This window comes from Mustela erminea, chromosome 11 (genome assembly GCF_009829155.1).
Source record: "Mustela erminea isolate mMusErm1 chromosome 11, mMusErm1.Pri, whole genome shotgun sequence".
In the NCBI taxonomy this organism is placed as follows: domain Eukaryota; kingdom Metazoa; phylum Chordata; class Mammalia; order Carnivora; family Mustelidae; genus Mustela; species Mustela erminea.
The window spans coordinates 42,125,443-42,150,066 of NC_045624.1; the positions used below are offsets into that span (position 1 = coordinate 42,125,443).

At 37.4% G+C, this 24,624-nt stretch overlaps 1 protein-coding gene across 4 annotated transcripts in view; it reads left to right on the plus strand.

The window, feature by feature from the left end:
- Window positions 1-24,624, plus strand: part of DPY19L1 (dpy-19 like C-mannosyltransferase 1) — a 93,936-nt gene that overhangs the window by 27,002 nt on the left and 42,310 nt on the right. For all 4 annotated transcript variants that reach the window (XM_032304167.1, XM_032304164.1, XM_032304165.1 and 1 more), the window contains exons 6-8: window positions 36-129; window positions 15,025-15,082; window positions 23,732-23,823. In XM_032304167.1, coding sequence (XP_032160058.1) covers window positions 36-129; window positions 15,025-15,082; window positions 23,732-23,823 — 244 coding nt within the window. The remainder of the gene's footprint in view (window positions 1-35; window positions 130-15,024; window positions 15,083-23,731; window positions 23,824-24,624) is intronic.

Below are 24,624 nucleotides of genomic sequence, written 5' to 3' on the forward strand. Positions count from 1 at the left end.
GAACATATGTTTTATTTTTATTTTTATTTTTAAAGGATTGGGAGATCCTGCTTGCTTTTATGTTGCTGTAATTTTTATTTTAAATGGACTAATGATGGCATTATTCTTCATATATGGCACATATTTAAGGTAAGACCATTCATTGAGAATATTTTGATATGTGTTATAATACTATGTACTAAAATAGTGAGATAAAGATTAACTTGCAGTTCAGTTTTATAACTATGTTATTTCTAATACATCTACTTATAGATATAAAATTCTTTCCTATTTGTATGATTTCACCATTGCATAGTCAGCTAAACTTAAAATAATTTTAGATGCTTAAATAAAGAGAATGGTGGAAATATTGGATAAATTTTAAATATTCACAGGCTTTTGAGCATAAACAGTATATTGTTTGCATAAAATATAAGGACCAGTCATCAAATGTTATTAATGACTATTTTGCTGACATTAAGATGGAAGTATATTCTATACAGATATTTAATATCTGACCTGATTAATAACGTCATAGTCCAACAATATTCCTTAAACTAAAAAGATTGACAAATTTTTTAAGGTTTCTATGTTTCTTCTTCTTTTGACAATTTGTTACATTGTATACTTGTTTAAATATTTAACTTGAGAGTATCTTTAGAATTTTTTTTTTAATTGCTTACTGATTTCTTGTTAGTATAGAAGTGTGAGCATAGATATATGATTTTCAGTTTGGGTTAATGAGTTTGAATCTACTATTATTCTATTATACTTGCTTTGGAAGTATGGCATTTTCAGTTTAGTACCTCAAAGATCTACTGCATTCCTTGCTCAGTGCTTGAGCAGATAACGGTTACTTGTTAAATATTTGTCAAATGAGGAAGTTATTAGAAGATCAATTTAGAGTATATTTGCATATAGATTTAAGATACTGTGATGCTAGTATTTCTGATTTAGCTATAAGGAAGTTCTTTTAATTATGTAACTGGGGGAGATGGAAATGAAAATCCATGATTAAAAGAAGAGGTCGTAAATTTTGTTTTTGAAGCAAGACACAAAGATAACTAGAAGTATACGTAATCAGAAGTATACGTAATCAGAAGAGGAAGCTGACTTGAAAGAAAGCAAGGCTGGTGTGCCTGGTATCATGATGAGCCAAAGGTCTCTACTTTAGCTGGGGGGGTGGTGGCGCTATCAGCTATTAGTGCTGAGTACTAATGGATAGCTTTTCTACATTTGGGAGATTTGATTTTGAGTAAGAGAGGTTAAAGTATGGAATGTGGCAATGTTGTTAAATCGCTGATCTGTATTATGCTATTTTTTAAAAAAAGAATTAAAGTTTAAAGAAGAATTTCTAAACGTTTATTAAACATTCAGTATCGTTTTCTTATAGTGCTTAATGGCTATAGTGGCCATTGTTTCAAAGGCCAAAGGTACACTATCTGCTGTGGAGAGCCTGATGTTCTGGTTCTGACTGAAAGGTTCTAGGTGGTTTGGGCCCTGACCTCGGATTTCTCGGTCTTCAGCCCCAGCAGTCCCCTGACAGCAGTTTTCTCCCTGCATAGGAGATACATGTGCATTTGTCTAGTCAACATAAAGTATAGACCAGGTGGCTTCTTTTGGAGATGGCATGCTTGGGTTTTGAAACTATGTGGTGGGGTGAGGTGGGAGCTGGAGCCATGCCAGGTGTGTCAGTGGGACACAGACAGCAAGGGGAAAGTGCTTATAATGCTGGAGGCCGGAGACATTTACTCTGTGTGGAGGGTTCCTTTAATTGTGTCTTGGAGCATCAGAGCATTTTGGACAAGTTGGGGAGAAAAGAATCCTAGGGAGAGGCAAAGGTGGGCAACCTGGGATGTAAAACCTTGGATCAGTTTTGCTAGGATGCAGATTATTGAGGGCCGTTGTAGAAAATGAAGACTGAAAAAATGGGTTGGGCTGGTTGATGAATGACCTTGGCTGGTCTGAGACTATTCCAGAGCCAGTGAGAGGAATCAGAAATCTGACCAATAGAGGGACAGAATTCAAGCTGAACTATCATCTTAAGAGACCATTGATTTCACCTCTCACTGAGGTTAGCTGGTGACTACTTGAGTACGCTGTCTGCCAAACTGCAGGGTGATTTTAGAATCAGTTTAGTGGGTTTGGCCCAGGCCTTTTTTTTTTTTTTTTTTTTTTACAAGAAAAAGAAAAGATTATAAACATCAATAAGAGTACACAACACTTCGTAAGATGGGTGTTATTTAGAGCAACTTCTGTTTGTTGATTGTATATACATGTCTACATGTGCATATGCTGAGTTGTAGTGTAAAGTCTCATTTCTCTCAGTTTGAGTGTAGAAAAAAGATCTGTAGACCACTGCTTAGGGTAGCAAGAGGGAGTGACTTTGCTTAAAAGTATTTGAGTCTTGGGGTACCTGGGTGGCTCAGTCAGTTAAGCATTTGACTCTTGATTTTGTTCAGGTCATGATCTCCGGGTTGTGAGATAGAAACCAGAGTCTGGCTTTGTGCTGGCTGGGTGTGGAGACTGCCTAAGATTCTTGCTCTCCCTCTCCCCTCTGCCCCTCCCCTCCTGCTTGTTTAACCCTTGCTCTCTCTCAAAACAAAACAAAACAAAACAAAAACAAGAGGCATTTGAGCCTTTCCAGAGAGCTGTTTTTTGTTTTCTCTTTCTGGCTCAGAAGGCTGTGACCTGTTTCAGCTTCACCCACTTGACTGCTCTGGTCCCTTGCTGGCCCCCTTGACTCTTAAGCCCCCCGGGGTGCTCTGCCTTATGCCTGTGCTGGGCTGTAGACACTGCAGTGGTGGCACAGATTTCTCTTTTTTTAGTTCTCCCTTTGTTCCGTTTGCTAGTGTTTTGTTTTAACCCTGGCTAATCACTTTAGCTCTACCCAAATACATCCTAAACTCATTTCCTTCCAGCCCCAAATGAGCATCCAGTTCTCCCACATGATAGAGCCCCTTGTATTCTCTGGAGCCTTGGCTATTGCCCTGTGCCTTGAGGAGGGCGGGTGTGTAAATTAGATTCCAGTGGTGATCCTGCTTTATACTGTGTTGAATAAAGTCTTCTGTCACTTCTTTCATCAGTCTTTTTCATCATTTTAAAAAATGTTCTTGACATGAGTATTTTTAGAGGTCTCAAATTGCTAGGTAGTTCTTATTGTTTTCTTCCTTGGTGGTTAGTTTTGTCACCCTTCTAACTTTTAAAGTGGGATGAAGCTGCAGACTTCTTAACATGTGGGTTAAGAATAAAGAGGAGGATATCTATAATTGTGGTTAGAATCTTTTTATAAATTGTATTATATAAATTTACAGGCAGATTGAGTATGACATTTTTACTCCAGAAGCATATTTCTTTTAAGATAGTACAGATATAAGTTTTCTGAAGTCAGATAAGCCAATCCATTTCACAGAAAATGAAAGTGGAAGAGAAAATAGAAAACACAGCCAAATGGTGAAGTGGGGCTGGGCTGCCAAGCTCTGGCTTGAGGAGATGAAGTCAGATGTTTTTGCAAATACAACTTATTCATGCTGTACCTCTTTTTCTAGAATTCTCAGTATTTTGGTATTTTTAAAAGCAAAACGCATTGTTTTTATTATTTTCTAAAAGCCATGTTGTTAATCCATGATTATAGTTATTTATTTTATAAGATGCCCTGACATGTGTCAGCTACAGTTTCTGGAGGCTAGTTTCTTAAGACTTGGTGTGTGTAAGTCTCTATTCTGTAGGGAGGAGGGCTCCCGGAGGGAACCTTCAGGGACTGTTAGTAGCTCCGCTGAGCTAGGTAGGATGGGGAGTTCAGCTGCCAGGTACTGGGGTAGTTGTTTAAAGCAATAAGCTAAAAACAAAAAGAGTTAAGCCTTTTATTACTTACTGTGATGGTGTAACAAGATTCTAAAACTGGAAAAAACACAGACTCCCCTGGTCCACGTCCCCCCCTGGAACAGTACCCTGGCTGAGATTGAGGGAATAGTGCAGACATGGGGGTCATCTCGCTGTTGAGGAAGCCCTGAACAAAAGGCTCCAGCATTTTATGGACACTGAGGTAGGAAGGGGGAGGGCGAGGGGAAAATGGCAAGGAATGGAAAAGTACTGGGTACTGAGTTAGACTGGGCAAAAGTGTCTTCAGGGTTTTTTTTACCCCTCCATAAGTGGACTTCCACCCAAAGTCTCAGATAAAGAGACCTAGGAATGAAGGTGCTGGGGTTAGGAATGCAAAGGAGGGCAGGGCTGGCCAGGGCTTCCTGAGTCCTCAGAGACTGCATTGTACTGACCATGAACCATGAGTGTGTGAAGAGGGTAGCTGTCTCAGTGAGGCCTGTCAGGTAAACCTTTGTCATTGTGTATGGTTGGGCCGCAGAAGTCATATATAGGTTTTTAATCAGGAGTCCAGCTACCTAGGACATTAGTAGGCAAGGTCGTGAGCTAGTCCTGGCATGTAGGGCAGGGGGATCTGGAAGAAATGCGGTGTGGGCCTGGTCCTGAATGTCCAGCAGAAATATTGTGATGGGAAGAGTTGTCCCTGTTTCCAAATTCACCACTATGTACCCTGGCTCTCAAGAGCATACCAAAGCAGAACAATTTCTGTAGGTGAGATGAGTGTCTTTAGCTGATGCCAGCAGTAAGGCATGTAGAAGCCAAGACAAAATATAGACAACAATCTGTCCAGGCTCACTGGGGCATTATTCTCGGGTTAAATAAAACATGAGGATCTGGGCATGAGTCAGTACTTGATTCTGGACTGACTGCTTTCTGTTGCTGGTGTACATCTGTCACCTTGGCATTTTCCTTCACTATCCAGAGTTCTTTCACTGCTCTCTCATGATGGCATCTCTTATGCCATATTCTATGTATTCCTCTTTCTTGGTTTATTTTTTTACTCTGGCACATCTTCCATCTTCTAGAAGTTTTTGAGAATGAATTGATGGAAAGTAAATTTTTGAATCCATGTATGTTTGAAAATGCCTTTATTTTGTCTTCATGTTTGATTGAAAGTTTTGCTTGAGTATTAAACTCTGGATTGGAAATCATTTTCCTTCAGAATTGTGAAGTCCTCACACTGTTACTACTTCGTGTGGTGCTATTCAGGCATTCCTAAATTATTCGGAATCCTAAATTTTTGTATGTGACCTTTTCTTCCCCCCCTTTTTTTTTTTCTGAAAAACTGTAGAATCTTCTCACTGTCTCCGTGGTTCTGAAATTTCACAATAAGTCTCGCTCTAGATCTGTCTGTTCCCATATTATCTTGGGCATGTGACGTGTTGTTTCAGTCTTGCACCTTATGCCCTTAATTTCAGGGAAATTTTCTTGGATTATTTCTTCACTTACTTGAGTCCTTTCGTTTTCTCTTTCAGAACTTTTTGTTATTTGGATATTGCATTTCCTGATCCTCTAATTTTCATGTATTTTCCCATTTTTAATATCATTGCTCTTCTGTATTCTGGGAAATTCTGTCAACTTTATTTTTCCAACTCTTCTATTCTGTTTTTCATTTGTTATCTTCTAATTTTCAAGAATTTTCATTTGTTCTTTGAATGCTCCTTTTTTTTAAAAAAATAGTATTTTATTTTTGTTTCATGGATTCAGTATCTTTCTTCCTGAGGATACTAATGATTTTTTTCCTCCCTAAATAATTTGGTATCTTCTAGTTCACTTTTTAAATTCTTTTGGTCTTTGCCTACCATGTTAGAAGTTTCCCTTAGCTATCTGGCTATCCTAGGCTGTCATGATTGAGATTGGAGGACAGAAAGTTGTATGGGAGCTCCAGATCGTGGGTGGAACCTGTTAACATTGAGTTTTTATATAATTTGAATAAATGATGTGGGAAGAACTTAGAGTGACTGCCAGTTCTTTGGTCTGCCTTTGGATGTAAAAGAAAATTTAATGTAACAAAGGTTTTTCAGGGTTGTAATAGGGAAATGAAGTGTTTCATAAGTTAACTGGAATACAAAATTATAGAATTTTTAAGAAGCGCCATGGTTGGAGGGAGAACACCTAAATGAGTTAGGAGACATCGTCTTCTATGTGATACTACAATAAATTAATGCTTGCAAGTCACCTAGAAGAATGCCTGCTTTCAGAAAGTAGCTTTTAATTGAATGAAGTGAATAAACAAATTAATTGGGGGAAAAAAACCTAACCCCTTGATTATTATTTACAAAAGACACAAAAATAATATATTATCTGTCACATAAGCTTTGTTAGAATTTTACCAATTTAGGAAATATTTTTTTCAGTGGACTCATCTGAAGCATTTACTCTGCAGATTCCACTTTTTTTTCTTTTCTCAGATTCTGGTCTTAAGATTGTTTATGTACTGAAGAAATATGTATCTAGCACTTTAAGAGGTAACTCTGAGGAAACAGAGTCACAGGAAAGTTACTGATCCTAGAGGTCAGACTTGGGCAGCAAACGGTGTGGTTAAATGTCATTTGCTGAGATAATGACCTAAAAAGGGACAGGTTTTAGAGAAAAGATGCCAGTATTTTCAACAAATAACTTTCATCAATTTTTGCATACTAAGGAGAAATACTTATCTTTTAAATATTCATATACAACTGTTAGACCAAATGATTAAAGATGTGCTAGAAGGCCAAGTTAATAGAACATTCCAACAGCAAAAAACAACAAAACTAAACAACCCACAGCAACACAGAGTTGAAAATTTTGAGCGGGTATAATTCATAGCTTACTTAAGACATGCTTTTAGCCAAAAATCCAGACTGCATAAACAGTAATGCTTGATATTTTAATGAAGCATGAACAACAGACAAATCTCAAATAAAACAATGGAAGCAAAGCTAAATTGGCATAAAGAATAAGAAGTTCAGCCCTGCCTTAAAACAGGTACAGGAAGGGGGAGGTGTGTATTGATTGATGTAAATAATTGACAGGAAAAGCTACTCTGTTCTGCAGCAGAGTCTAAAAAGGACACTGAGTCACTTCATAGATAACTTTGGCTGGATCATGAGAAGAAAATAGAGAAAATGGTTATATTAACTATGACTATTCACTCTCACTACTCAGGAGAGAAAGGAGGATGTTAGTAAAATTTAAAGGAAGGTTTGGCATATAGATTAATCTACAATGCCTTCAGGGCTTCTGGAACACATCTACAAATAAAATAGTTAAAAATTCTTTCTGGGTGGGCACCTGGTGGCTCAGTGGTTAAAGCCTCTGCCTTCAGCTCAGGTCATGATCCCAGCCAGGATCCTGGGATCCAGTCTGCATTTGGCTCTCTGCTCAGTGGGGAGCCTGCTTCCACCTTTCTCTCTCTGCCTACTTGTGATCGCTGTCTGTCAAATAAACAAAATAAATAAAATCTCTTAAAAAATACAGTTAAAAAAATTCTTTCTGGTATCAAAGAAGCATGAACTTTCAATGACCAAAGAAAATAATAGAGTAGAAAATCAAAAGATGAATACATTATGCTCTGTGACTGGTTGGTTCCTCCTGTGGAAGAAAAGGCATTTTCTGATGACTAGCTGTGTCTACAAAAGAATGGGCAGGCTTTTCTGACAAGAGCTGAGAAGCCGTGGAGAAGAGTGGAGACAGAGAAAGGTAAATATTCAAGAGGAGGAAGAGATCAGAGACAGATCTGAGTGGTCACAGTGATACAGAGCAACAGACATTAAGTCTAGAGAAGCTCATAAAAAGGATCATTAGAAAGTTCTCAAAAAGCCACCTCAGTGCATTAGAGGGAATGGAGAAGAGGAACAGGGGACCCTGGACCCTGACTCTGTGAGTTAAGACTCTAGACATGCTCTTGACGAAGGCGAACAGCTGTGAATTATGGAGAACGAGCTGGAATACTAGGAGAGAACTTCTGTGAGGAGGCAAGTGAGAGAAATGAGCTCAGAGAAGTAGGCTTTCATGAAGGGTCCCAGGTGAGGTCTGAAGGTAGCAATAGAGGAAGCTTCAGCCTTATCTCTGGGCCTTGAGCCATATAGGTGCATGGTGCCATGAGGAAGGGAAACTTCTCAGAGGAGGATAAGGTTTCATGGAAGCATCTGAGTAGAGGCCAAGGTTTCCTGGAAAGAAATTGTTCCCCATGCAGTGGAGGTTCTTGAGGGCACAGTGGTAGGTCTGGATGGGGAGTCAAGCAGTGTGGTGGTTGGGTCACAGTAGACACTCCACTGAACCCATGGCTCTGATGATGAGCAGGTAGTGTGTCCAGGCCAGTGATCAAGGATGGCAGTGATGAGAAGTGTGGTGTGTTTGTCTGACAGTGTCCCCTCTCCTCAAAAAGGAATGCCAGCCTACTTTTGGTTGGGTAGTTTTTATGTTTTCATTTACTGCCGAAATACCTTTTGACTCTGTGCCATAGACAAGGCTCACGTCCAGTATTAGGCACTGTGAATGCTATGATGATGACCTGGGAAGTTCACAGTCTAGTAAATAAAATCTTCCGTTTCTTGGCCCTGGCGGACAAAGAGTTAAATTAAAGGCCTTAATTAGTTGCCTAGAAGTACTTAATTAGACTGGAAGGACTAAGCTGAGACCTTTTCTTGCCCTCCTGATGTCATTCTTATTCCTTACCTATACTCTCTGCAGCTTTCTTTTATGCTCTAGAGAAGCCAGTGGATCCATGTGTGAATTTAGGGGAAGAGGCTTAGCTCTCAGCAGTTCTGCTGGGCATTTTTTCATCTGGCTAGCAAGGTGCTTGTGCCTTACCTCTCAAACTTGAGACTGGAATTCTCTTAATTCAATTATTTCTACATTATTCTCTCATTTTCTCTTGTATTAGCATTCACGCAGCAGAAGTTATTTAATTTAACTCATTCCAAGATTTATTTAATAACATTCTGAAGTAATCTTGATTACTTTTTCTCCTTGTATGTTGAACTTTGTACATTTTGTGATTTTTTTGGTAAATCGAGGTACAAGTATCAGTGATTAACCAAGCCTGCCAAAATATGATGATTGATTTGAATCCATGATACTTAGAGATGTGAGAAAGAAGAGAATTGTAAATTATTAAATGTCAGAATTGAAAATTTTTTTAAGATCTTTTGCCCCTTCATTTTATACCTGAGGAAATTGAGGCTCAAAAGGTGAATGAGATGAATGAGTAAATGTGCAAACTTAGACTATTTTAAAATTTGCACAATGGGAGCTTTCATATTTTCTGATGGTGGTAGTATTGCAGAAGAATCTTCTTTTTTTAACCACTAGGGAATGCTGAAATATCAACTGATGAACTATAATGGAAAAAAAAATCAGTCTTAAGTTTTCTGATTATTACATCTTTTCTATTTAGCAAAATAAAATGACCTATGTGCTAGTCTATAAGGATTGGAGGGAAAGGAGGTAAAATGCTGGGGATGCTATTTTAGAGTTATTTTAAGTCACACCATTTCAAAATGATCATAAGTCAGATATTTATTGTAGATAAGCAAACATTGTTCTCCCCTCCTAGCTGTGCAGGGCATGAAAGTATACCAGAAAATCTGCCTCCCTGGTTAGGTAAGCAAAGCTGTCTGTGTTTGTGGAAGATGCTGGGCCACGACCTATCTGGCAGTTATTTAGTGAAAAGAGAGTGATGTCACACTGATTCTACCATTGGGAAAATGTCCAGTCCCAGAGCCCCACAGGTCACATGGCACTCGAGTATGGATGGAAGACTTCTTGAGCAGACCCCATCATGAGATTTGGTTGGGAAATTGGACTTGGGATTTTTCTGTCCTTGTCCTCTTTTTATCCCTGTCCCTCTCTTTACTCTGCCATTAAAAATTTTTTATCTTGTGGGGGTGCCTGGGTGACTCAGTGGGTTAAAGCCTCTGCCTTCAGCTCATGTCATGTTCCCAGGGTCCTGGGATCAAGCCCCACGTCGGGCTCTCTGCTCAGCAGGGAGCCTGCTTCCTTCCTCCTTTCTCTCTAGCTGCTTGTGATCTCTATCTGTCGAATGGATAAATAAAATCTTAAAAAAATTTTTTTTTGATCTTGTAAAATTTCAATTTTGAATCTTTTTCCATTCAGGGCATTTTTAAAAGGGAATTTTATATTAATTTCTCAAAGTGTTGTTGTTGTTTTTCAGTCTCTCTTGTGTAGGTTGTTTTTGGATTGTAACCAGAGAATGAGGAGTCTTTCCAGCTAGGTGTTCCAGATGCTATACAAATCATGTATATTCTCTGTATAATCAAAGTACTATATATAGATTTATAAAATTGAGTTTATTGATGATCTCATTCAAATCCTTAGTATGTTTTCTTTAGCTTATATGACCTGCCAAAGTCTGAAAGTGTTAAAATACTATACTATGATCAGATTTTATCATATCCCCATATTTTTAGAAGTTTTAGCTCTAGATATCTGGTGGCTGTATTGCTTCTCCATAACATTTTTATTTAAAGAAATAGAATTGAATAAATGGAGAGAGACATACTATCCAACTGAATGGGCAGAATTACCATCACATAAATGACAGTTCTTCCAAAATTATATATAAATTTAATGACCTTATGATTAGAAAAACAGCACTTTTTTGTGTGTGTTTTGTGTGTGAGAAGGGGCACTGGTTAGAATTACCTAAAAAAGTTAGAATAAAAATTAACAAGACAGTAAACAACGCATGTTGGAGAGGATGTGGAGAAAGGGGAACTCTCTTACACTGTTGGTGGGAATGCAAGTTGGTGTAGCCACTTTGGAAAACAGTGTGGAGATTCCTTAAGGAATTAAAAATAGAGCTTCTCTATAACCCTGCAATGGCACTACTGGGTATTTCCCTCAAAGGTACAAATGTCATGAAAAGAAGGGCCATCTCTATCCCAATGTTCATAACAGCAATGTCCACAGTCGCCAAACTGTGGAAAGAACCAAGATGCCCTTCGATGGATGAATGGATAAGGAAGATGTAGTCCATATATACAATGGAGTATTATGCCTCCATCAGAAAGGATGAATATCCAACTTTTGTATCTACATGGATGGAACTGGAAGAGATTACGCTGAGTGAAATAAGTCAAGCAGAGAGATTGAATTATATGGTTTCGCTTATTTGTGGAGCATAAGGAATAACATGGAGAACATGGGGAGATGGAGAGGAGAAGAGAGTTGGGGGAAATTGGAGGGGGAGACGAACCATGAGAGATTGTAGACTCTGAAAAACAATCCGAGGGTTTTGGAGGGGCAGGGAGTGGGAGGTTGAGTGAGCCCGGTGGTGGATATTATGGAGGGCACGTATTGCATGGAGCACTGGGGTATGGTGCATAAACAATGAATTCTGGAACACTGAAAAGAAATTTAAAAAAATAAATAAAATTTAAAAAAATGTTAGATGGAAAAAACCTAGATATCCATCAATAGATGAATGGATAAAGAAGATGTGGTATACATATACAATGGAATACTATGCAGCCATCAAAAGAAATGAATCTTGCCATTTGTGATGATGTGGATGGAACTAGACGGTATTATGCTTAGTGAAATAAGTCAGTCAGAGAAAGACAATTATCATATGATCCCCCTGATATGAGGAAGTTGAGAAGCAACGTGAGGGGTTTGGGGGTAGGAATAGAATAAGTGAAATAAGATGGGATTGGGAGGGAGGCAAACCATAAGAGACTCTTAAATCTCACAAAACAAACTGAGGGTTGCTGGGAGGAGCGGGGTAGGGAGAGGGTGGTGGGGATATGGACGTTGGGGAGGGTATGTGCTGTGGTGAGTGCTGTGAAGTGTGTAAACCTGGCGATTCACAGACTTGTACCCCTGGGGCTAATAATACATTATATATTAATAAAAAAAATAAAACAAAATGTTAGAATACTTAGGGGTGGAGAATTTTCCTTATCTTATGTTAATATTACAGAAATGAAAACATTTTGATATAGAATTAAATCAATTGACTGGAATTAACAGATTCTAGTATTGTGAGAAATTAATGTATGATAAAGTCTTAATTTCATTACACTGGAAAAAGGAATGTTTATTTGATAAATGGTGTTAGCATAATTGGCTATCTGTTTCAAAGAGGACAAAATTAGGGCTTTATACATACATTCTGTGGGTGAGAGATTTAAATGTAAAATACAATGATATTAGAAGATTTAGAACACTGTGTCATTTTGAGGTAGGAAATATCATCACAGACAAAACAAGGAATATAGGAGAAATAAAGGAAAATATTGACATTTAACAACATAAAATTTAAAATTTCTTTTTGGCAGAATACACCACAACTTATATCAAAAGACTTAATCACACATATAACAGTCAAAAAATTGATACCCTTAATCTTTGCATAGGGAAATCGATGATCCGATAGAAAAATGGACAAGAATGTAAACAGGCAGTTCACAAAAGAGAAAATGCACATTGTCCCCAAAACCCATAAAAACGATGCCCCATGCTAGTAGGCAAGAGGTACAAATCAAAATAACAGTGAGAAAAAAGTTTCCGCCTACCCAGTGGGCAAAATATAAAAGGGTCTGGACACATCAGATGTTGTGTTCTGGAGAAGCAGACACCTCATACACTGTGGGTGGGGAGGGTGTGTGGACTGGTATGGCATTTTCTGGTTCACAGTCTTTGACTTGGCAGTCTCACAGTTAGGTCTGTCCTGTAGGAATAAAAACACCAATATTTACATGTACAAGGATATTTATTTTAACATGTTTCTGTAATAGTAAGAAATTTAAAAATACCTATATGTTTGATAATAGGGAAAGGTCTGAACAAATTGTAGTATGTAGTATTTGTCCTATGCAATGTTTGACATCTATTAATAAGGATGTCTTGGGTTACATGTATTGATTAGGAATAATCTTTATAGGGGCACCTGAGAGGCTCAGTGGGTTAAAGTCTCTGCCTTCAGCTCGCATCATGATCCAAGGGTCCTGGGATCGAGCCCCGCCTCAGGCAGGCTCTCTGCTCAGCGGGGAGCCTGCTTCCCCTCTCTCTCTGCTTGCCCCTCTGCCTACTTGTGATCTCTGTCAAATAAATAAATAAAATATTTTTAAAAAAGGAATAATCTTCATAATAGATGAATTAGAAAAGGAATAAATTTCAAGGAGGTGTTAATAACGTGATCACATTAATATATGGGTATAGAGAAAGATCTGGGCAGGTGGACACACACACAAATGTTATTGATTATCTTGAATGAATAGGATTGAGAGAAGGGTGGCAATGAGGAGAACAATTTTTAAAATACGTAGACCTGGCGCCTGGGTGGCTCAGTGGGTTAAAGCCTCTGCCTTCAGCTCAGGTCATGATCCAAGGGTCCTGGGATCGAGCCCCGCCTCAGGCAGGCTCTCTGCTCAGCAGGGAGTCTGTTTCCCCCTCTCTCTCTGCTTGCCTCTCTGCCTACTTGTAATCTCCATCTGTCAAATAAATAAATCTTAAAAAAAAAATACATAGACCTTTGCACTTTTCTGTCTTATTGACATAAGTTCAAAACATTACTATTTATTTATTTTAACCCATAACTCACACTTAACTAATTTCTTATGACTTGCTGTGAAGCCTGGTGCTGGCCTGCCTGTTGGTTGATTTTTTAAGGTGTGCTGGGCCTCGTAGGGGAGAGCCCTGTCTTCCGCTTCCCAGCCTGTATGACTTTCTGACTCCTTTATCTGTCCCTCTTATTTCTGTAGATTCATCACTTCAGCCATTTTCTGGCCAAAATGTCGTTTCTTTGCCCCTTTATATTTCATTTGTGCTGGTCTAGGTTGATCATTGGTAAAGAAAAATCACACAGTTGTTCCATTAGTGTCCTATAAATTTGTGGTCTTCCAGCTTCCCATAATCCCTTAACGCAGCCCTTCTGTTTTCCCTTGTTACCTCTGTCCTTAAATGCAGGTGGTATTTCAGATAACCCCCTTCCTCAAACTTCTCACGCTGCCATCTCTTCTCTAGAGCAGCAAGGGGCTGGAGACTCTGTAGGGAAAATGGCAACTCCATAAACCACTCGCTGCTGAACATGCAGACTTGCCCCTCGTCTTGTGCTGAGGCTGACCGGCCCCCTGTGCTGGGACTACCAGCCCCCCTCTCTCCTGGGAGGCTGGAGGGATGCGGAAGGGGTGTGTGCTCTCCGCATGGATTAGCCCAGCCATCTCCTCTATCTCCTCCATGTTTCCTCATTTATACATCCCCTGGAATAAGTAGCATAGCCTAGAATACCTGTGTCTGATTCCTTGTTACCACCCTGGCTTGTCTATGTTCTACACATGCTTGTGTAGAAAGAAGGAAGGATATTTGGGTAAAATAATGAGAAAACAGCATGAGTTAAAGAGAGTAGAAGATCTCAAGAGCAAAGTGAAAGAAATGACAGAACAAACCTAGAACAGCCTTTCTTCCCTATATCCAGATGCTTCTGGCCAGGGTGGGAGGAGAGTGGGGGACCCGCATTACTCTTACCCCAGCAAACGAAGGCCTATCTGTTAGGACAGCCAAACTATGGCATTGTGATTTCTTAGCTAGAGTTAGAAGCCTGATGGTTGTATTTTGATATTTGTGTTCTTTTGCACGTTTCTAAAAACAGATGAAAGATGAAACTTTGTAAACTTGTTCTCCAAGCATGTTCTACAGGAAAGTAGCTTGGGCTCAGTCTTGGGAAATACCAAATTTATTACATCTTTAATGTGCTGGCTTGCTTTCTGAATTTCCAAGTGTGGTGTTTTCTACCTTTATGACCACAAAGACTTTTTCTGCACTTCTGTCCTCTTTCCTGAATGTATATCATGTGTCCTTAGAAAAATAGTTTGGGAACTGCAAGAGGACACGAATATGTGGCACTAAAGAAGAGAAAAGAGAGAAAGAAAAAGGTCAGGTTGCACAATGCTTGGTAACATGACTAGTCACCATTTTTTATTCACTGTCTTTTTTGGGTACATTTTGAAGATGGAAGATGCCTTTTTAAAAATGAAACTTATTTTGACTAATGATACTATAAAGGAAATAAACTGTTTTGTAAATAAGCATAGTAGAATTCTAGTGTGGCTAACACTTTGTGTAGAACTAGAAGTTTGTCATATTCTATTATTTCATGGTTTCATTAGGATTGACCTGGATTTTTGTTCTTTGAGTTATGTTCTTTATCTTCTTTTCCAGCGGCAGCCGGTTGGGAGGCCTGGTTACAGTGTTGTGCTTCTTTTTCAATCATGGAGAGGTAGGTTGTCAACACCTATTTTCAAAATTGTATTTTTAGAAATACAAGTTTCTTCTTGAAGTAGTAAGTCAAATATTCTTTTTTTTTTGGATAATTTTTTTAAATTTATTTTTTCTTTTCAGCATAACAGTATTCATTATTTTTGCACCACACCCAGTGCTCCATGCAATCTGTGCCCTCTATAATACCCACCACCTGGTACCCCGACCTCCCACCCCCTGCCCCTTCAAAACCCTCAGATTGTTTTTCAGAGTCCATAGTCTCTCATGGTTCACCTCCCCTTCCAATTTCCCCCAACTCCCTTCTCCTCTCTATCTCCCCATGTCCTCCATGCTTTTTGTTATGCTCCACAAATAAGTGAAACCATATGATAATTGACTCTCTCTGCTTGACTTATTTCACTCAGCATAATCTCTTTCAGTCCCGTCCATGTTGCTACAAAAGTTGGGTATTCGTCCTTTCTGATGGAGACATAATACTCCATAGTGTATATGGACCACATCTTCCTATCCATTCGTCCGTTGAAGGGCATCTTGGTTCTTTCGACAGTTTGGCGACCGTGGCCATTGCTGCTATAAACATTGGGGTACAGATGGCCCTTCTTTTCACGACATCTGTATCTTTGGGGTAAATACCCAGGAGTGCAATAGCAGGGTCATAGGGAAGTTCTATTTTTAATTTCTTGAGGAATCTCCACACTGTTCTCCAAAGAGGCTGCACCAACGTACATTCCCACCAACAGTGTAAGAGGGTTCCCCTTTCTCCACATCCTCTCCAACTCGTGTTGTTTCCTGCCTTGCTAATTTTGGCCATTCTAACTGGTGTAAGGTGATATCTCAATGTAGTTTTAATTTGAATCTCCCTGATGGCTAGTGATGATGAACATTTTTTCATGTGTCTGATAGCCATTTGTATGTCTTTATTGGAGAAGTGTCTGTCCATATCTTCTGCCCATTTTTTGATATGATTGTCTGTTTTGTGTGTGTTGAGTTTGAGGAGTTCATCATAGATCCTGGATATCAACCTTTTGTCTGTACTGTCATTTGCAAATATCTTCTCCCATTCTGTGGGTTGCCTCTTTGTTTTCAAATATTCTTAAAAAATTTTAGGAGATTATACCTCCAGAACTACAGGTTTCTTTTTTAATTTTAATTTAAATGTAGTCCATGGTAGCATTCTTTAAATGTTTGGTCTTATTTTAATTCAAATTTTAACACTAGCACTTATTTTAACTTTTCATGAACATTATATCCTTTATGCAATATATCTCTTAGTGATTTGAAGTAATAGTGGCTCTGCGTCAATTCTTTATATAATTTCAAAGTGTGAACATTAGCTATAATAGAAATAAGTTGACCATGGATAAAGTTAATTTACTTGTGTAGTAATAACTTTTTTGGTAGGAGCTATATAGTATGTTTCTATTTTAATGCATCTTATTACACTTGGTTGTATTTTTAAGTCTCCTTTTTAGAATATTATATTATACCTGTAAACTTGAACATATCCAAGGGTTTTCTAAAGAGAATGCTGTTGTAAAAAATATTGGCTCTGGATCCAAGCTACCTGTGTTCAAATCCTGGCTTTGCTGTTAGGTAGCTCTGTGACCAGAGCAAATCATTAACCTCACCTGCCTTAGTTTCCGCTTTGTAAATGGGTGTAATGATGGTACTTATCTCATGGGATTTTTGAGGAGTTTAAATGAATTCATAAGTGTAAAGTGCCTGGAGGAGTGTTTGGCACATAGTAACCATTATGTAACTGTTACCTTATATTATTATTAATAATTTAGATAAAATTCTAATAAAAATTCAGAATACCAATGAAATCCTTCCACTGTATCAGTCGTAGTTGTAAATGAATTTTTATTAATATATCTCTACCTGGTTTTCTTTCATGGTAAATCTTGTGTGAGAGAAAGAGAAGAAAGGTCTTCAGCTTGTTTTGTGTGAAGTAAATTAATCCTTATGCATTTATAAACTCAGTGTGTATGCTATTTGAATATGCACATGTTACAAAGCCTAAGAGTAATCATACTAAAACTGAACTGTAAAGTCAAGGTTGAACTTCTTTTTTATTGTTCAGTGGATTACTAATGGATATTGAACCAACACATGCTTAATATTTAGAATCACAGAAATTTAAAGCTAAAATGGCCTTATAAATTAGAGCATTTGAGAAAAATCCTTGCAATATGGCATGGTCTGACTTTTACAGAGAAAAGAAAGATTTTTTTTTTGCCTCTTCTTGACTGTGGATGCTTTTGAATGTCGTAGTATGGACACAGAACTTGTGGAGGTTCAGATCCTATGAGAATGACCTAAGAAATTGGAAGTAACTTCTTAAGAGTGAAGGAAAGGAGCAGCTTTGAATGTTTGCAATAAGACGTTGCAGGAAAGATGAAAAATTTGAAGCCAAGGTCTGCAGTTTTAATGACAACTATTTGTGAAGCAGAAAGGTCTACTGTGTTACCCTCAGTCTAAATTAGAGGCTGTCAATTCCTGATCTTACGTTTTTCATATAATTTTGGTACTCATGTAGCATAAGCATCATTCCTTACCAAAGTCTTTTCAGTTTATACCAGTGAAATTTGGACTATTTTAGTTCATTTTCAGGTTGATAGACTTTTTTTTGATACCTTTCAGCTAATTGGTCTGTTTATTGTTTTATTTTTTCAAAATCTTTAAATTTTTTATTTTTTTAGGAAATTTAAACAATTTTTTTTAATTTTTAAAATTTTTTCCCTTTTTAAAATTATGTTAATCACCATACAGTACATCATTAGTTTTTGATGAAGTGTTCCATGATTCATTGTTTGTGTATGACACCCAGTGCTCCATGCAATCCGTGCCCTCCTTAATCCCCATCACTGGGCTAACCCATCTCCCCACCCCTCTCCCTTCTAAAACCCTCAGTTTGTTTCTCGGAGTCCATTGGTTCATCTCCCCCTCCGATTTCCCCCCTTTCATTTTTGCCTTCCTTCTCCTAATGTCCTCCATGCTGTTCCTTATGTTCCACAAATAAGTGAAGCTATGTGATAATTGACTTTCTCTGCTTGACTTATTTCATTTAGCATCATTTAGCATGACCTCCTCCAGTCCTATCCATGTTGATGCAAAAGTTGGACATGCTTGCACATCACTTTCTAGTTAGGAGAGGGTAGACTAAATGTGATTAGAATTAGAATTTCAGTTTTGCTGAAATAGTCAAGTAAAGAATCATACTTATATCAGTAACTTAGCTTTCAAGTAGAAAAGGGACCATTTGTAAAGACATTAAAATTGAGGGAATAAACTGTAGCTTTGGGTAAAATAAGTTAAGAACTTAAGTAACTAAAATAATTTAATATTTATTTTGGTTTTCAGACTGTGAGATTGAGACCCAATTATTTTCCTAAATTTTAAAAATGTTGCCCCAAGTCTATAATTTTTATATGAGGGAAGTATCTGCTGTGGTAGTACCCATTCCCACATTTAGTGAACTCTGTTCCAGTGTCACAGTGTACTCACTGAAATTGCTGGTGGGTTACTGACTGGTACTTGGTATCCGTTTTTCTTAGGAGAGTTCTGCTAATCATGCCAATGAGTGGTTTACATACCAAAAAATAGTTGTGAGTTGTTACTTGCTTTTAAGTTCTATTTCCATTATTCAGTTCGCTCTGTATTTGAGTCTAAGATAGACTATGATGTACTTTTGAAAATACTCTTTTCACTCAGATGGTTTTATAAGGGAAAATTTTGGCCTCAACAAAAGAACTGCAAGATGTGTAATATAAAGGGATTAATCAAATGATTTAAAACAGAAGTTGAAACCTTCAAATCTGGAACCTGTGAAGATATAAGAAAGAACTCACTGCTCATAGTAATGATCGATGATATTGAGGCTATACATTTCATAATAAAAATTATGTTGATGTTTTCACTTATCAAGCTTTTTTTATTAAGTGTTGACTCTGTCCCTGTTGAGAATAATTGCTAAGAGGAATGCTAAAAGTTTTGCTCTGCCTTTTAAATCCTTCCTTATTACAAGATCAGATGTATGTTCCATGGCTTGATGCTGTCGGATTTTTATCATGCCGACTGGAAAGCAGTTAGAGGAGTATATGGAAAAAAATGAGATATAATATTTTTCTTTAATTTTTGACTATTAAAAATTCATTATATGTGAAGTAATTTTGTTTACCTTTTTCATGAAGAGATTTTTAGAAAAGTTATTACCAGGCATGATTGATTGTGTTTTATATAAAATATCCTCACAGATAAAAAGATAGGCACATTTATGAGGAGGAAAATCCCCCCCTTTTTTTTTGAAACCTAAGTAAATCTAAGTAGTATATGAAAGAGGCATATCTAATTAACCTTTCTTTGGTACCCATAACATATTTCTGACCCATATTAGTTTCTTAAGTATTTTTTAACTGAACTGAGATAATGTACACGTAACTGTCCTTGTTTCTAATTAGTTATTGACATATTTATGTTATTTATGTAAGATTTGGAAAACCATTCTTAGAATACTTTGAAGAGAGTCTCATTAATCCTTAGAATGTTCTTGTATGGTAGATAAGTAGTAAATAATAATGTTCCAGTTTGTATAATAATTGGAAGCACTGAAAGGTTAAGTGTTTGAGTCAAGGTTGTGAAGCAGGGACAGGATTCTAAGTTTCCTGATTAACCAGTAATCTCTCCAAACTTCTCTCAGCACAGATGAGGGAAGCAGGATTTCAAAGATAATACCAAGGTTTATCTTTCACAAGTGAAAAGTACAGAGATCTTTCCTTGCTAATTTGTGAAACTTTTTCTCTTCCCTTTCTCTCTGTTTCTCTTTCTTCTTCTTCTTCTTCCCTCCTTCCCTTTGTCCCTTTCTTTCTTCACTTTCTTGTAGGGTCCCATTTGGGCCAGGACATTTATTCTAGCTCTTCTTTTTATTCAGCTCAATAAGGACAGTATATACAGAGGGCTCACTGTATGCCAGGTACTTGTAGATGCCTAGTATTTGTTGATAAGTCAGTAAAGCAAAGGTCCCTGTCTTTGTAGATAATCATGTGAAGGTAGGACCATCTTCTACCTAAGGTGGGGGAATACTGGCTTATATGGGGAGCAGCAAGGAGGCTTTTGTGACAGGAGCAGAAAGCGGAAGAAATGAGGCCAGTTAATAATGGGAAGTGGGATATGGAAGGAGCCTTTTCTCTAGTCCTTGTTGGTCATTGTAAGTTTCATTTGAAGAAGGTGGAAAGGCCATTGGAGGGTTACATGTAGAAGAGTGATACGGCTTAAATTATTTTTTACATTAATTTGGAACATAGTATGAGTGCAAGATGCATTATTTATTCAAGCTATTGAGAAGTGTGCTTATGGATTTGTGAATTTACACTAAACTTAAATTAACTCCAAAAGTGCCCCCCCCCAAAAAAAGAGTGTACTGATCTTAGATGAGAATGTATCTATTGCTTAGATGAAAACTACCTAGAATGTAATAGAACTAGCCTAGCCTACAGCCCACTTCATGACCTGGGCCCCTCTGGGTCTCTCACTGATGTCCAGGCTGTTTTCTTTGCTTCAGTCCCACTGTCCTTCCTTCTCTAGTTCCCAGAGAGGACTACTCCTTTTCCTTCCTTAGGGCTTTGGTACACACTTTCTCCTTTGCCTTGCATACTTCCCTCCCTTTTTATCACCTAGTCTTTCACATCTGAGTATTTGTGTTTGGGTTTCAGTAATATTTTTTGTCCTGCTGATCTGGGTTTCCATCTGGTATAATTTCTCTTCAGTCTTAAGAACTTTATTTAACATTGTGGTGAAGATCTCTTGCCAACAAGGTCTCTTAGCTTTTGCCTGTCTAAAAATGTCTGTATTTTGCCTTCATTTTTTGAAGTGTATTTTTGCTGGGTAAGAATTCTAGGTTGGTATCTTTACCTTTCAGCACTTTAAATGTCATTCTATTGTCTTCTGTTTTCCGTTGTTTAATGAGATGTCAGTTATTGTTCTTATTGTCACTCTGCATGTGGAGTGTCTCTTCTCTGGTGGGTTGAAGACTTTCTTTTTATATTTGTTTTTTATTCGTTTGATGGTAATAAACTTAGATTTGGTCTTCTTTGTATGGGCCCTATTGACAGCTCACTGAACGTCTTTGTTCTATGGGTTGTTGTTGTTTTTATCAGTTTTGGAAAAATTTTAACCAATATCTTCTCTTCATATATTTTGTTTTTCCCATTTTCTCTCTTTTTTGAAGATTCTAATTTCATGTTGGCCATATACGTTTTTTTGAAAGCATTTGTAAGTTCAAGATTTAACAGAGTATTATAGTTAACACTAAGGAATGTAAAGCAGTATTATAACTAATAAGTCTGCATAGCATTCAGAAGTGGGACGATTTGTTTTAAACCTAAACATTATACCAACAGCAATTTATAACTAATCCTACAAATGTCTACTCTAGTCAGAACTCTTGGAACAAACCTTAAATATGATCTGTCTGATGCTAATTATAATTTATAATTCAGTAGTTAGTTATACCCCTATTTAGTTTTACATTAAGGAGAGAAGTATATTACATTATGATAGATTTCTAATAGTAAAAGTGAGCTATTTTGAAAGTAAAGCTTGACAAATGAAGCTTCCTATTACTAAAATTCCTTGGTTTTTGATTCTCGAGTAAATGATTTAAAATTCAGGCTTTCTAAAGAGACAATAGGAGCTTGTTCTTGTCCATATCTAGACAATATTATGCCGCTGCGTTATTCAGTGCTTTGAAATGTGTGCTAAAAATTATATACTCTAAGAGGACAATTAAAGGAAAGTCAGATTTTCATTGAGTCCATTTTCACCATTGAGGAATGTCTTGTATTTTGCCTGAGTGCTTCATACAGTGATGTAATGCCTTGTGAAGGAGTTCATAATTTATTCCCTTCTTTAATTCCTAAATTTCAAGATAATGACTTTAGAAGGCATTGGCGTTCTGAACTGTCCACCTATATAGGGAGCTGTGTTATAACTATAATATTTATTTGTTGAAACTTAAGGTATGATTAAAGCAAATATGTTTACTGTTTTCAGATTACATGGGGTCATCTGAACCAGCAATTATGTTTGTAGCACATCTAGTGAAGCATGTTGTGTCATTGGAGAAACAATAAGAAGCTTTCACATATTTGCGTTCATTCACTCTTAACACTGTAGAGGCGAAAGATCTTGCTCTTTGTTTCAATTCTGTAATTTAGCCTTCTCATCCTACTTTACAAACAGTGCCATTGAATTTGAGAGAATTGAGTGCTTTCAGCTATTAAAAGAAACAGATTTCTAAGGGATGGCAACATAGTTGAAATTGGGTAACAAAATAATGTGAGTGAACAGTCTGTATGAAGAAAATTCTCTAATTGTACATTACAGGGTTAAAATATTTTCTCTTCTTGATTTTTGCATAGAGATTGATAACTTTGTAAATTGTGGTTACATATCTCTACTATCAATCATATTAAAATTTCTAGTTAATTTTGTGAACCAACAGATTTTTAAAATTGTGTTCCGGTAACAATAAATACACATCAAAAAAGACTTTTTCAATTTTTTTCAGAATTCTCTTGTGTGTATACTTCATTTATAAATATTTATGTTAAATCTCATAGAGGATAGTGAATTTTGGTTAAAAAGAGAAGTAAATTGGCTCAAATTTTCTATAGCAATAGTAGAAAGATTTAATAGTCTGAGATAGAGCTAAAATAAAGGAAAGGCTTATTTCCAGTATGGTCTTCGTAATTCCGTATAGTTTTTAACTGCTTGACTTGAAAGATGTCGTGATTTCTTCTAGTGTGACTAGCTTAGTTGGGGTAATATCAGATTATTTATATTTCATCCAGTGCAGTGTTCCTCTAATTAAAAGATAGACTTATTAATTTATTTAGTGTAGATGCAGAAAAATGCTACACTGCTAAAATTGGGATGGAACATTATTTTTTTTTAAATTTTACTTATCTTGGTGCATGTGTGTGTGTGTATAGGGGGAGGGGCAGAGGGAGAGAGAGAATGGGATGCAACATTACTTAATTATGCCCGAAGTGAGTTCTTTAGTAGAGATGGTACATGACATTTTAGGACTTTTGTTATTTTGTATTTGAACCCCACTTCCCCTTTTAAATTTTCACAGCCCAGGTTAGTTTGGGCAAAGGAAAAGTAAAAACAGAAATCAAGTGCTCTTTTTTAGGAGCATTGTGAATAGAAATGCTAATGTTGATGACTGCAAAGAGTTTTCAAGTATTGGTTATGGATGTTTTGCTGAAACTCAAGTGGAAGGGCAAAGTAAACTGGTTTATACACCAATTCCAGTGAAATGTTTTTAGTTTTGGCAGAACATTTTCTGGCTGGTACTTTCCCTACTTTCCTTTTAGGCTCTAGTTAAAATTTTTTGGTATTTGCTGTCGACAATTCGTGTTAATATTTCACAAGATCTTATGCCATGTGTGTCTCCCTCTCAGTAATGTTTCCTTCTCACTTTTTAGTTTTGCTCTTGGTGGAAAACCTAGCAGCTTGTTTTCCAACATACCATTTAAATTATGTGTGAAAAACTTTTTTGTGTTTATGAATAGCTGCTTTCGATTACTATGTCCTACTTAACAAATTTCACAAAGAGACCATACATTACGAATTTTGTTTTCAGTGCACTCGTGTGATGTGGACACCACCCCTCCGGGAAAGCTTCTCCTATCCATTCCTCGTACTTCAGATGTTGCTTGTGACTCACATTCTCAGGTAACTTTGACTCTCCTTAGGTCTTTGGTGTGTTTGTTTTGCACTGAGTAAACTTAAGCTGGGATTTTTTTAAAGGTTCCATAATAAAACAGTCAGTGTAATTAAAAAAAATTAAGATGATGTTGCTAAGTTGAATTCATGGTTATTTTAAGCATGTCACTTCAAAATATTTACTACCGAAAACATTTCCTTCGTCTGCCTTCCAGTCTTCTTCCTTTTTCCTTAGTGGCCCGCAGAGCTGCTCAAGGAGCAGCAAATTTGCTTTCACTTCTGCCATCTCCACTTTCTTGTGTCATTCTCTGCCACCATCACAGCTTCCCAGAAAGTAGGCAGGAGGAAGGGGGAAGACTGACGGCAATAGAGCGTGACCTGTATGATAGAGTCCTTCAGAGGAAAGAGCAGTTTGTAGAGTAATCATGGCCGGGTATGTTAACATGTTATTCTTCTTCCCATATTTGCTTAGCATCCTTGAGCATCAGATAGTAGGCTTAGAAAGAAACCACTCAGTAGGCCAGAGCTAAACTAGGAAAACTCCTGCTGGAAATTCAGGATTGGATTGGGTTCTCCCATGTTCATCTGGCCTTCAGCAAGAGACCTTACAGAGATTCAAGCACCATATGAGTGGAAGAGAATAGGACTGAGAACAGTTCGCTCCCCTTTCTGTCGACAAATACTGAGTTTGGACAGATGCTACCTTGATTCAGAGGGTAAAAATAAAACAAAATGGGGACTATGGAAAAAAATAGAATGAAGCATGATGAGAATCTGAAGATGGCTCACACTAAGAACTCCCTTTAAGGA